Source organism: Carassius auratus, chromosome 20, assembly GCF_003368295.1.
Source record: "Carassius auratus strain Wakin chromosome 20, ASM336829v1, whole genome shotgun sequence".
In the NCBI taxonomy this organism is placed as follows: Eukaryota; Metazoa; Chordata; class Actinopteri; order Cypriniformes; family Cyprinidae; genus Carassius; species Carassius auratus.
This window is the reverse complement of record NC_039262.1, coordinates 24,555,973-24,569,968: the sequence shown is the minus strand read 5'-3', so window position 1 is coordinate 24,569,968 and position 13,996 is coordinate 24,555,973. Positions and strand designations below refer to the sequence as shown.

The following is a 13,996-nucleotide window of genomic DNA, read 5'->3' as shown; positions in this document are numbered from 1 at the left end:
CTCTTTAATTCAGCCCTGAATGTCAGCAGAGACCAGGACAAGATGAGTGCCAGAGACAGATTCAAACTCAAGACCTTGTCTCCTAGACGCCCATCGGACAAGACCACAGGAAACAGATGATTCTTCTGCACAATCTGACTTTGCTGCTACCTGGAATTGAACTACTGGTTTCGTCTGGTCAGTGGAGAAAAGGCCCCCTGACCGAGCCTGGTTTCTCCAAAGGTTTTTTTTTTTTTATTATTCTTTCACCGATGGAGTTTTAGTTCCTTGAAGCTGTTGCTTCTGGCTTGCTTAGTTGGGGACACTTAATTACTAGCGTTTTTGTTGACTTGATTGCACAGATAATATTTAACTGGACTGAGCTGGATAATTACATTATTGAATTTAATGAAGAACTGCCTTTTTGCTTTATTGACTATTTTCCTATTTAATGCTGTTCAGTTGCTTTGTTACAATCTATATTGTTAAAAGCGCTATATAAACAAAGGTGACTTGATTGTTTTTCAGTAAGCCATTTTTCAAACTATGATTAACTATTCAAGATTAAAGGGTTACTTCACCCGAGAATGAAAATTTGTACATCTTCTGCTCACCCTCGAAGCATCCTAGGTGTATGTGATTTTCTTCTTTCGAAATAATCTAATCGAAGTTATATAAAAAAATTGTCCTTGCTCTTCCATGGCTTTCATGACCAGCATTTTGTTTTGTTCTCTCATCTAACGAACTACGAACAGTGTTGACGAACTATGACATCAGTCTGCACATCTTGCGGTTCCCAACAGTCAGCAGAAGTGATTAAAAAAAAGTGTTTGTTACATTTGAAATCTGGATATTTATATTACAAAAATGCATGGATTCACTAAAGGGGGCTTTTATTCACCCCCTGAGCAGTGTGAGCGGCGTTTTATTACAGATGCGCACACTTTATTTCACGTCTTCTGAACTGCTCACAATAAACATCCACTTAACCCCATTGAAAGCCATGGAAGAGCAAGGACAATTTTTTATATAACTTCGATTGGATTACTCTGAAAGAGGAAAGTCACATACACCAAGGATGCTTTGAGGGTGTTTAGAAAATGGATGAATTTTCATTCTCGTGTGAACTAACCTTTTAAGCCTACACTTGTCTTAATTTAAACCCTGTCCGGGAAACTGCCCCAATAGTAGGCGCTTGGTGTAGACTTAGTGTTAATCTACAGACTTTTAAGATTGACTTAATCCTTCCTCAATAAGGAAAATATAGATACTACATTAATAAATGAACTTCCTCTACTGAAAAGTCAAAAACTATAAGCTTACTAATTAGAGTGAACATGGTGAACCGGCTTTGAGCATTTTTAATTGGTATTTCATCCAGCCTTATCTACTATCAATTTTTGGAAGATTCATTTTGCAAAGAGATCCCAAAATTGCCCCAACACAAAAATAAATGTCTCATCAGAAAGAAATGAAACTGCTTTTCCTTTTATCATGCCTGGCTTCCACAAAGTTCCTGTCTGATCTTGTTATATTGAGACGACATGCTGACCAGGGCAATGACCTACTGTAACTGACAGAGCTTCAGAACTGTCCCCAGCAATAACACAGATTGTCCAAAACAGATACTTGGTTAAAGATGTTTTCTCATTGAACCTGTGGAAAGATGCATCAGGCAAAATGTTTAACAGGTTTTTGCCATCAAATAATATATTTGTCAGACTTGCCTTTCCTGTAAATTAATGTATGTAACATTGTTCTTTCATGGGAAGGAGGAGGTGGGAACCAGCAGACAATCAATAATAAAATAAACACGAAACAGCGCGGCAGCCCCTCACGGACGACTGCCGTGCACAAACAAAATAAAACTACAAAATAAAACCCAGGCCCAGTCCTCTCTCATCCTTCACTGACGTCGCTCCTATTTTATATCCTTCCAATCTCCTCCGTGGGACTCGAGACCGGTGAGTGTCGCAGGTGAATGGTACTGTTGCATAAAGCACTGGTCACCTGTGCATGATGTTATTGTATGTAAATCCTGTTGAGAAAAAAAAACAGCATATGCTGGTTAGGTATATTTTGAAGCATGACAGCTTTTCTGAGCTGGTTTAAAGTGGTTCTTAGTTGGTCATTGGCTGGTTTAAGCTGGTCAAGATGGTCCTTAGCAACTAGCTCCTGCTCAGGACTATCTTAAACCAGCTCATTACCAACTAAGGATCAGCTTAAACCAGCACGAACCAGCTGCCATGCTTCAAAACACCTAACAAGCAAGCAAAAGGTTTTTTTTTCCTATTGTGGACTGACACTGCTGATAAAATTGATTGCATGAGTTTTATTCATAAGTTTAATATTGCTGTATTTAATATTTCAGATACTTTTATATAACAATCCAATTTTATTCAGTCAGAACTTTTCCGTCTCAGTGGCTGGTTCCTGGCAAGAATAAACTGCAAACTGGGCTTTGTGTCAATAATAAAAAGCCAGGGCATGACATGCACGATAACTCCTAACAGCATTAGCATCAGTGCCAAGATGCAGGTCCACTCTTCTGTATCCTAACGATCTTGCTCAGTTGTTAACTTGAAGGAGTGGCATTACACCTCTATGTTATTCTGTGAAATCAGCATGATCAGAACTTAATAGGCTACCTGTTATTGATCATGCTGAGAAATGCTACTCACAGTATTCTGAGTCCCACTAACTCACAGTCACAAGTCGGTGCACTCTATCAACTATTTTTTTGCCAGATCGTTTTAGGTGGCTTGGCCAGACTGCTTTAGTTTTTCCTATTTGGTGGATTTTCTGAAAGAATTTTCCACCAATACAGAAGGGGAATAAAGAAGCAGAAATTTATCAGAAACCAAAGAAACAGTAATGGGGTGTCAGATTAGTGAGCTCTGAAAGAAGGGATAAGTATCATTAGTAATGAGCAATCCAAAAATTTATTTGGTTATCAGGTTTGGGCTAGTTTCATTTTGTTTGCTTACCTCTCTGTTGTATAAACTTTCATGCTACTGGGGCAGATGACTGATGAGTGGAGGGATTGAATTCACAATAATTACCATCACTATATTCTATTAGATCTAGTTACTGTCTCTTTCAATACACTGGTGTGCAATAAAGGCAACATTTACAAATGATCCAACGCATTGGAAGAAGGAAGCTATAGGTCTATCTGAAGAACAGGGTGTCTTACTGTGGGCAGAATACGTGGGTAGTTTTAAATGGAAACTGACATTTGGCATGGCTGGAGGAGTCCCTTGTGGCCCTTTTGCTGAGATAATGGTAACTGTCTTCTTAAGTTAAACTGCCTCATTGCTCAGTGCTACCACAGGGTGTAGGAGTCCAACACATCAGTATTCTGGGGCTACACACAGCTCGGCAGCCCTGTGAATTAACGCTCAATCTGTCATCTGCAACCAGTGAAATATCCAGGAAGGCTAATGCAGTCGGATGGGAAAGAGACATTAGCTGAGGAAGTGATGTATTAACACAACACTGCTTATGTCTCTAAACTGTTTATAGCCATAGCATGTTCTTTTCCTATAGTGAAAAGCATAAATAGTGAAACATAAATGCATTAAGAAATAGCATGCTGCCATGCTGTCGCAAAACCCAGATTTAATTATAATGGGGGCAGTAGACAGCCTAGTTTTAAAACTCTGGGCTGGTAAAACAAGTTTAAAGGCCAGACATGGATGGCCTTTTAGTTAAAGAAACATGGTGAGAACATCACTTTTTTTTTAGGTTTTCACCCCAGGTTCTATAAATTCTGCAGTTATCAGGACCCTCGCTTTCTACTATGCATAGTTTTTGCTATTCTAACAATTCTAGTTGCATTTATGTATTTATTTATTCACATTTCATATTTAAATTGTCTAAATTAATTACAAATGTGAAATACAAGCAAATGCTGTTTTAAATGGAAAGTAATCACTTCCCTGAAATCAAGCAAGTTGTTTAGACTGGATTAATCTGAGTAAGTGGATGACCCTGGTCTCCATTGGGCTCTTTGTCATGAATTCTCAATGACAGTGTTCCCACAATAAAATATCACACCATTGATTAATTTCACAGACAGAAATGGATGACTGACAGGAGGACAAACAAGATGTGATTGTTGAAGTTGGTGTGCACTGATGACAATGTCTGTTCTCTCAGTTTGATCTAATATCAAATAATTTGTTTAAAACGATAACACATTATTTTTATAGGAGAAAAGTTGTAGTGGTGTTACTTAGTATTTAAATCACTGTGCTGGTAAAAAAAAAAAAAAAAATTGTGATTTTCTTAATTTTGTTGGTTCATTTAACTATAAAAAATTGTGAGACATTGCTTTGGGTATAATTTTCTAATTCTAATTCTAATTTTCTGTCAAAAAAAGAAAAGAAAAAAGGTTATATGTAACATGTAAAATATATATATATATATAATAATAATAATAATAATAATAATAATAATAATAATAATAATAATAATAATGTAAGTGTAAGGTTCTATTTAAACCGTTTTAGTAATATGCCCTCCCAGAACTGGCACAGAAGGAATTAAGTGGCCTGGTTTGAATATTTAAACTTATACTTAACTAATTTGTCAAAATATAATTTAAGCAGAATAGCTGATTTAGTATTTTATACTAATGACATTAAAAAAAAATTACATATATACATATATATAATATTAAACAAATATTAATAAAACATTAATTGATGCATCATCATCCTACCATCCTGCATGTAAGTATATCTATAAAATGAATATATGCTGTACTCTTTTAATTTATCCAGTGAATTATCCCTCTCTTCCCCAAACATCGCGAGACGGGATTTCAGTGGCGTGACGTCAGAGCGCACAGAAACAGTCAACATGTCGCTAGCGAGGTAAGTCGTACTGGATTTCTTTTTATGGTTTTATTTTTGTGCTTTTGCATTAAATGTAAATATAAAGAGGTTAACGTGTTTTCATTTAATCCACAATTGATTTTTGTTGTTAATTTACGTTCTTCATTAACTTAGTTTTCTTATTTGACGCTGAGGCCTGCGGCCTTGGGCTCTTTGTATAACAGGAATGCTAAGAAGCTAATGCTACGTCAACAGCGAAGCAATAAAATAACATTTTTGATACAAAGATACATATCAAATACGTGAAAAATGTCTGTTTCATCCGTATCCATGCTTATAAAAATCTTTATAAAAGGTTTAAATATTTGTTACGTCTCCATTCGTAGAGGAAGTAGGTACCTCTTGTACGTAAAGGGGACGTTTGTTATAACTAACGTTAAGCCTTTGAAATCTTTTTTCCTCTGGTTGAAATACGCGGAGTTCACATTTTCTATATCATACGCCATATGCTAATGTTTGTGGATGTAAACTTACATCCAATATATAGGGATCACACGATGATTTAATATTTTCTATTTTCCTCACTTCTAGTTTTCTCCCTGCACCCACCCAACTGTCCCAGGACCAGCTGGAGGCAGAGGAGAGGTCTCGTCTTCAGAGGTCCCAGTCCACTGCTTTGGTCTCCACCCGCAGAGAACCACCTCCTTACGGCTTCAGAAAATCATGGGTGCCCCGGTCGCTAGAGGTACTGCACAGACGATATTTATATAAATTAGTATTAATCACATCCAAAATAAAAGGTTTTTGTTATATAATGTGTGTTCAGTGTGTACATTTGTTATGTGTATATATAAAGACACACACATACAGTATATATTTTTCAAAATATTTAAATGTATTTACATTTCATTATAGTGATAGGTAAATGAGGTAAAATTATCTGCCGCTGTGAAAAAAGCACCTTTATTTGGCTGGTGGCAGGTGTTATGTTTCCTATTCTGCTGTAATCATGTAAATTTCTTTGTTAATCTTATGTTTGATATTGTTTTAAAGGACTTTGGAGATGGAGGAGCTTTTCCAGAGATCCATGTGGCCCAGTTTCCTCTAGAAATGGGAAGGAAGAAAAGGACCTCCAACGCTCTGGCAGTGCAGGTGGATGCAGAGGGCAAGATCAAATATGATGCCATTGCTAGGCAAGGTCAAAACAAAGACAAGGTGCCTCATCTTCTTGTGTTGTTAAATTGTTCATATTTTCAGTGGTTCAAAGCTGAAGAGGATATAATATCACAACGTTTTTTGTTTGTTTTTTTGGAACAGGTCGTATTCAGTAAATACACAGACATGCTTCCTAAGGAAGTGCTGAACGAAGATGATCCTGAGCTGCAGAAACCCGACGAAGAGGCTGTGCAAGAGGTGAGGTCACCAAAAAACAAAAAGTTAATACTTTCTCTCAGTATTGTTGTTTGAGTAATGACATAGTAAACAGAAGCAGATCTGTAAGGCTTCATTTAAACAGCAGTGTCTGACAAATCCTGGTCTGAAATCACTAACCTTAATACTGTGGGTTTTTCTTGATTGGTGTTAAACAGTAAAAACAATATTGGTACTATTGTTGTTGCTTTTTAATCCAGCAATAGTCCTCGTGAATTTCTCACACTTATGAAGTCAAGCCAGCATGATACAACTCTCCCTTTTCCCTCTTGCTGTAGCTTACAGAAAAGACCAGATCAGCTCTGGAGAAACAGGTGTCACAGAAGATTGCTGCCGCCATGCCGGTACGTGCTGCAGACAAACTGGCCCCAGCACAATATATCAGGTAAGAGCAGTTCCACTGCAAATGACCTTGCATTTGGAGTATAAATATATGTGTTGGGATCAATAAACTATCTGAAACTATACACATTTTGTTGTTGATTACCACAGCAAATTATTTAAACTGCTCCGTTGATTTAAGAAAAAGAAAAGTGGAGCTTATGCGTGAATTATTCAGTGCAATCATTCTTTATAAGGTAGGAATAGATGCAGTTGTCTTTGCATTGCAAGATGTCTCAGAAATTATACTGTCTCTTTCTTTTCCAAGTAAGAATGTGAAACAATTTGGTTGCATAATTTATATATATATATATATATATATATATATATATATATATATATATATATATATATTTTTTTTTTTTAATTGAAATAGATTTTACACGCTTTAAGCAATATAGTATCACTTATTGAATATCGCATTTAGTAACAAGGTATCACATTTTTCTTCAATATTGCACATCCCTAATATATAGTTATTATTTTAAAAAATAATTATTATTTTTTCTTTTATAAAGGTACACCCCTTCACAGCAAGGACTCGCATTTAACTCCGGAGCAAAACAGAGAGTCATCCGTATGGTGGAAATGCAGAAGGATCCAATGGAACCTCCGCGGTTCAAGTATGTCGCCTTAATCTTAGTTTTAAGAGAGTGAGTGTGAGCTGTGTAGGAAACTCAATGTTTGTGTTTTCTAACAGAATCAATAAGAAAATTCCTCGTGGACCTCCATCCCCTCCTGCTCCAGTCATGCACTCTCCAAGCAGAAAGGTAGGAGTCTGGCTTCTGCCAACTATTGATTCCAGCATCGATAGTCACAAGCTTTGTTTACTCTCAGAATCAACAGAAACCTGTCTGGAGGAAATATTTATGAGCTCTTAACTAACCTCAAAGAGTTTTTCCCTTTTTTTTTTTTTAAGATGACCGTGAAAGAACAGCAGGAGTGGAAGATTCCACCTTGTATATCCAACTGGAAGAACGCAAAGGTATCACTGAGCCTCCATCAATTATTCATTTTTTTTATTGTTGGTTAAAAATATTGACAATGAATATGTTGCTTTCTTACATCTCCCATTGTTTCTTCTCAGGGTTACACCATTCCGCTGGACAAGCGTTTGGCTGCTGACGGACGAGGACTTCAAACTGTCCACATCAATGAGAACTTTGCCAAGCTGGCCGAGGCTTTGTACATTGCAGACAGAAAGGTATAACACCTTCCCTTAACACTCTGAATCCTGCGATGCTAAGTTTGATGACTTTTAGAAAGTTAAGAAATCTTTAGGACTCTGTCAACATAACAGAACAGTTTCTCAGACCAAAATGACGTCTGCAGCACTATATAGAGTTTACTCTTATATCAGGGTGACATCTGTAAAATAATAGTCATATGGCTTCTGTGATAAATTTGGAGACTAATTAATTTACTGTTCTAGCTTCTTCCTGGTGGAAATGTCACTTTTTACAATGTAAACAGTTCCTGATGAATAAGAAAATAAAATTTTGTGTGTTGGCCAGTATTTGTTTAACTCGGTTTAGTTTTTAATTGATGTGTGTGCAAGACTGTTGCTGATATTTTTGATGTGTGTTGTATACAGGCCAGAGAGGCTGTGGAGATGAGAGCTCAAGTAGAAAAGAAGATGGCCCAGAAGGAGAAAGAAAAGAAAGAGGAGAAGCTGAGAGAATTGGCTAAAATGGCCAGGGACAGGAGAGCTGGTATCAAAGCCCACGGTGACAAAGGTAGAAAAACATACACCATCACTGAATGCCTACAGTGATAATCAGGATTGCTTTTTACATTTTAATTGAATTCTTAGGCAACTTGTAGGTATGCACGTTAAATATGGGCTGATATTTAATGCTCATCTTGTCCGTAAAGCCGGTTCTGTAATCAGCGGTAAAACTCTACAGCATTTCCTACACAGAGCTGTTTTCACTGACAAGCTGATCTGATAATATGATCGTGGTATAGCACAGCTTGTCAGTGAACAATGGCTCTGTGTAGTAAATGCTGCTCCATGTATAATCACGCACGTGTAGAGATTTACCACTGATTACAGAACCAGCTTTACGGACAATATGTGCATTCAATATCAGACGATATTCATCGTGCATCCCTAGCAACTTGGTATCAAACTGGATTCAGAGATATTTAAATTTGATTTTAAAGTAGCATAACATGTAATGCATTTAAAATGAATGATTGAGTATGAATCATCCTTTTACATCTTATCTTACACGATATTATAAATTATTTATGTATAACAGTCAATTAAATAGTTATTGCTGGATGCCCTTTATTATTTAAAATTCATAACATTTTATATTGAATATGTTATTAATAGAAAAAGTAAAAGAATTTGGTCTTGACCCTGGTTTTGACTGACCCTCATGTCAGGTCACGAGTGTGCTGTCAGATGTGTTGGAGAGATCACCATGTGTGTCTTTGATTTCCTCTCAGGTGGTGAGGACACCGAAGTCCGGGAGCGTGACGAGATCCGTCACGAGAGGAGAAAAGATAGGCAGCACGACAGGAACATCTCCAGAGCTGCCCCTGATAAGAGGTGCATGCATTTTTTACACTTTTGCCCTAAATCATTTATGTTCTAGTAGAACTGGTGCACACGTTCCACTTTAACTTGCATGATTTAGCGTTATTTTCTGTCCTGTGATCTCACATGAGTCCCGCAGGTGTTAAATTTTACATCCGGCACCTTTTAGTGAAACAAACTGACGCATCCTCTGTTCAGACCAAGCTTGTCATGCTTCTTAAAATGTTTTTAACCTGTAGTTGTAATCGCTTTAATTATTCAATTTTTTCCTAAAAAGATGTTCGTGTGACAATTCCCCAAACTCCCAGTTTGAGACATGTGTAATGTAGTGTGATAAGTCTGAGTTTAACTGACGTCAGTGTGATTTTGGTCTGTTCAGGTCGAAACTCCAAAGAGATCAGGACAGGGACATCAGTGAGCTCATTGCCCTGGGACAGCCGAACCCCCGTACCTCCAGTGAGGCTCAGTATGACCAGAGACTCTTCAATCAGAACAAGGTAATCAGCCCTTGGGCTTTGCTGATCTCAGATTACTGGTTTTAGGTTGACCTTTTGGTTTAGATAAGTTAGGTGTGCATTTAACACTAAATAAAACAAAACTTTTAATGGTAATAATGAACTTATGAGCAGGAAATCATTTAATATCTAATCAAATATTGAATTCCTAGAGTCCTGCTCATCATCATGAACCACAAAATATTACGATTTGGTTTCAATCTGAAGTACTTGCCAATGCATGACTTATGCCAATTTATGGCTAAATGGGAATAAAAATCAATGTTTTTTAAACTGGGAAATTAAGTCATTGCATAAACATATTTAAAGTTGAAATGTAAAAAAAAATCCTAGTCCAGTAATCAGAAATGTCTGTTAGATGCATACTGTTTAGCTGTAAGTTTGCCTTGTTTTCTACAGGTATGAAACTCATTCTATGCTTGTTTTTCAGGGGATGGACAGTGGTTTTGCTGGTGGAGAGGATGAGATGTATAATGTGTATGATCAGCCCTTCAGAGGTGGCAGAGACATGGCACAGAATATTTACAGGCCCACTAAGAGTGCAGATAAGGACATGTATGGAGACGACCTGGACACACTCATGCAGAACAACAGGTATGGAGACACCTGAACTGAATATTTACATGCATAAAAAAAAAAAAAACACATCAGATAAAAGAAAAACATTAATAAAGAAATTAATGATTTGAGTAATATTCTAGGTAAGAAGCAATTGTGATTAGTACTAAATACTAATACGTTTTCTTAGAAAGGACCTATTTCTCATGTTTGTTTATTGAATTTCTGTTACTTCTGGTGCACACGATTTAACCATGTCCTGTCTTCTCTAGGTTTGTTCCTGATCGGGAGTTCTCAGGTGCTGACCACGGCCCCCGTCGGGATGGGCCTGTGCAGTTTGAGGAGGATCCTTTCGGTTTGGACAAGTTCTTGGAAGAAGCCAAACAGCACGGTGGCTCCAAAAGGGCATCCACTAGTGGGCGCTCCAAGGACTATGACCATGAGAAGAAGCGCAGGAAGGAGTGAGAAGCTTCCTATGTCCACAGCATAAGGGTTAACACCCCCCCCCCCCCTCCTTCTTTTTTTAGCTTTGAATTGAATTATGAAACATTAGTCATATGGTATGTGATCCATTTTTTTATTTTTATCCTCTTAAATGTACTCTTTCTTTAATTCAAAAGTGTGAACTTAAACCTGTTGTACTGCAAAGCCATCCTAATAAATTTCTTGTAGAGAATAACATTGAATTTTAAATTTTGTTTATGGTGGGTGTAAGATTTGTCTATAGTAATGTCTTAACAGCGCTACAACTACTTTGGTATTCAATTAAAGGTGAATTTAATTTGAAATGGCTCTCTTCGATAGTCTTATAAATCCAGTCCACAGTGGTTTCAGCTGCTGAGTCTGCTCTTTATATCCAAGAGTGAATTAACCTCTCTAAAAATTTGTTTTCCTTGACTTTGTTCAAAGGAGGGAAGGTTAGTTTTAGAGCCTTATAGAGAATGCATTGCTAACGTTTTATGCAAAAAATAATCTTTTACTTGGTCCTAAGAAATGGGTTCACATTCTTTAAATAATTTTCTGTCCCCTAAGATGTTTCAAATATAAAAATAAGAACATCAGTTTTATATGGATTTTATTTTGTTTCTTTTTATTAAACCTTGAATGTAGATTGGATCAAAAATGTTCAGAATTCAGAAATTGCTAGTGAATTCAGAACAATTCAGAAAATTGTTAGTGAATTTAAGTTATTACAAAGAATTGAATATGATGTTTTGAAGTAGAAAGACTAAAAATATATTTGTTTTCACAGCAAGTATTCCGTTGCATAGTTTATACTGTACCAATAGTAAAAGTGCACCTAATCTATCTGAAGCTGCAGAATTTCTCTTCCTAACACTGAATGATTTCATTAAAAGCAGGAACAATGCCATCTGCAATTATGTAGTGCTATATTTGTATGCCAGGATGCAAAAAACTAATGGTGCTTTTCCACTGCATGGTATAGTACAGATCACTTTTAGAGTCATGAGGCCAATTTTAACTCAAAGGTCATCTTTGATTTTGCCATGGATTGCACATTGGAAATGTCCAATATAGAAGTTGTTTATATGATTTAGGTTTCTTAATTGAAACATTCTATGCTTGAGTAATTTCAAGTCATTTTAAATGCATGGACTTGAATGATATTTGTTTTTAGTTAGTTTTTCCCTACGTTTGAAATATTTCTTGAAAAATGAGCCCAATTTGCTTCATGATTAAGTATCCCAACAGAATTGAAAGCAAATAACAGCAACTCCTTTGCTCAACTGTACAGGGATTTATGTGTTGCTTAAAGGAACGTCAGCGCCATTTATTACCTTAGATTACTAGTAATATATCACTGGAAATTTAGCAATCACAAGGTCCACTGTTAAAATAAGCTGCCATTTTATTGCACATATTTCATTGGCTAATTTTAAAAGTGCATAGCACTTGTGCAGGGCGTAGTGATCAGGCCTGAAATTTGTCATTTCTTAAAAATAATATTCCTTAAACTGCTAAGTGTAAAGCATTGGCAATACGAAGTTTTATTATAATCTACCAATAAGAGCTTGGTTTTACTCTTTTTAGAATGAAGTAATTTGTTTCTATAATGCATTATGTGGAGGAAATCTGGAGGAAGTGTTATTATATACTCTAAATGTCTCTTTTATGAAGCTCTTTATTCATCAAGGCATAATCTGTATGTCTTGTTACAGCCAAACACTCATCAAAATATCCTTTCTCATTTTGTTTCTTATTTCAGTTCACCATTGTCCAGGTTTTCAGGTGTATTTAATTCAAGACAGGCAGATAATGAGTCCTCCCTCTTCTGTTGTTTGAATTTCCAAATGAATAGAGCAAGAAAAAATGAGTTCCTCATTGATGACAGTCTACGGAAATTGGTTCTTCTGCAATCTTTTGTATGGTTTGAAGACCAAACAACCAGCACATTGTTTTGTGTCATAATGGAAACTTTGGCGAGCAGACAAAAGCTAAGATTGATAGGTTCTTATCTGCTGTCCATGGAGGAACAACCAGCAATATTCCAGGCTGGTTGTTTCAGTCCATTGAGCAAAAAGCTTTTTGTTCTTTTAGAACAGAGACCAAAATAGCATTCGGCTGCACGTCTAGAGCTCCAGAAAGCTTCAGAAGAGAAAGTAAAGGTTGTGTCATTCAAACAGAGCCTTTTAAAAATTAACCAGTAAATGGCCAATTATATGTTTACTAAGAAAACTTTACTTTGTGATTATTGGGGATTCTATGGCCACTTTTGGCCCTGTTCACTTTTCCACTAACTTTTGTAAAAAAAGTGCTAGAAAAATATAACTTCTAATCCTCACTCATTTTGTGAAATTTACAATGCATTGGAAATTGTGTTTAAGACATTTGAAAAGAAAAAATGGTTGGGGTGGAAATCATGCCACAACAGAGGGACTTTTTTCAACTGTTTGGATTATTATAATCAAGAGTCAAGAGGCAATTTTTTTCATATGCATAGTTAACACTGGGGAAAACTGGGCATTGATATGGCATAATGGCATAATGTAACATTTCAAATGTTAACCATTTAAAAACTACTATTTGTTACAGTTTTCATAATTTAGGATTAAATGTCTCGGTCTAGAAGAAGGGTAAAACACACACATACATTTTATATATATATATATATATATATATATATATATATACCTTTAAAATTAAATAAATGAAAAAAGGTTTTTATAAAGGAAGAAATTCAGTTTTTAACAACCCATGAGGCACAATAGGGCCCAAACATCCTTATATGCAAGGTATAAATACTGTTTGTGAGATCCTATACAAATACCAGCATAAATCCTCCAAAATTGCATTTACTGATATCTAGCAAAAGGTAAAAGAAAAATAGAGAATTTCATCTCTCAGAATAACTACAGTATATTTTATTTTAATCTCAGCTGTAAATCAGATCCAGTTCTCTTGGTTTGGGTTGTAAACACACTTGCAAAGGTAAGATGAAACCATTAATCTTTGCATTGATAAAGGAGGGAATTCAGACTGCAAATGGACTGATATGAACAAGATCAGTTGGCAGACTTGCTTTTATTGTTGGCTTATTGCATCATTTGTCAAGGTGTCTGTGTGTGGGGTGTTCAGCTATGATGAATGTAACGCTGTATGCTTTCAAAGAAACTGATGTTCACTAAACTCTTTCATAGAAAAGGGCCTGTCCAAATATTCCTATAACTCTTCCAGAAACAAGGGGATAAATCACATAAACATCTGGTTAAAAATGCCACAGA

At 36.2% G+C, this 13,996-nt stretch overlaps 1 protein-coding gene across 1 annotated transcript; it reads left to right on the top strand.

The window, feature by feature from the left end:
- Positions 1-4,756: 4,756 nt before the first annotated feature.
- LOC113121263 (SNW domain-containing protein 1-like) lies at positions 4,757-10,939 on the top strand. Its single transcript, XM_026291584.1, has 14 exons — positions 4,757-4,859; positions 5,412-5,565; positions 5,874-6,035; positions 6,138-6,233; positions 6,530-6,636; positions 7,151-7,255; positions 7,333-7,402; positions 7,552-7,617; positions 7,720-7,836; positions 8,227-8,368; positions 9,090-9,192; positions 9,560-9,677; positions 10,126-10,289; positions 10,526-10,939. Exons 1-14 carry the CDS (start codon positions 4,846-4,848, stop codon positions 10,716-10,718), a joined length of 1,611 nt encoding a protein of 536 aa, XP_026147369.1. The 5' UTR covers positions 4,757-4,845; the 3' UTR covers positions 10,719-10,939.
- The last annotated feature ends 3,057 nt before the right edge of the window (positions 10,940-13,996 follow it).

What these genes read in the sequence shown, in the direction of transcription:
- LOC113121263 (XM_026291584.1), top strand. An exon ending in GCCCCAGCACAATATATCAG is followed by an intron (nt 6,637 to 7,150) that starts GTAAGAGCAGTT and finishes TCTTTTATAAAG; the next exon opens with GTACACCCCTTCACAGCAAG. An exon ending in AGAGCTGCCCCTGATAAGAG is followed by an intron (nt 9,193 to 9,559) that starts GTGCATGCATTT and finishes TGGTCTGTTCAG; the next exon opens with GTCGAAACTCCAAAGAGATC.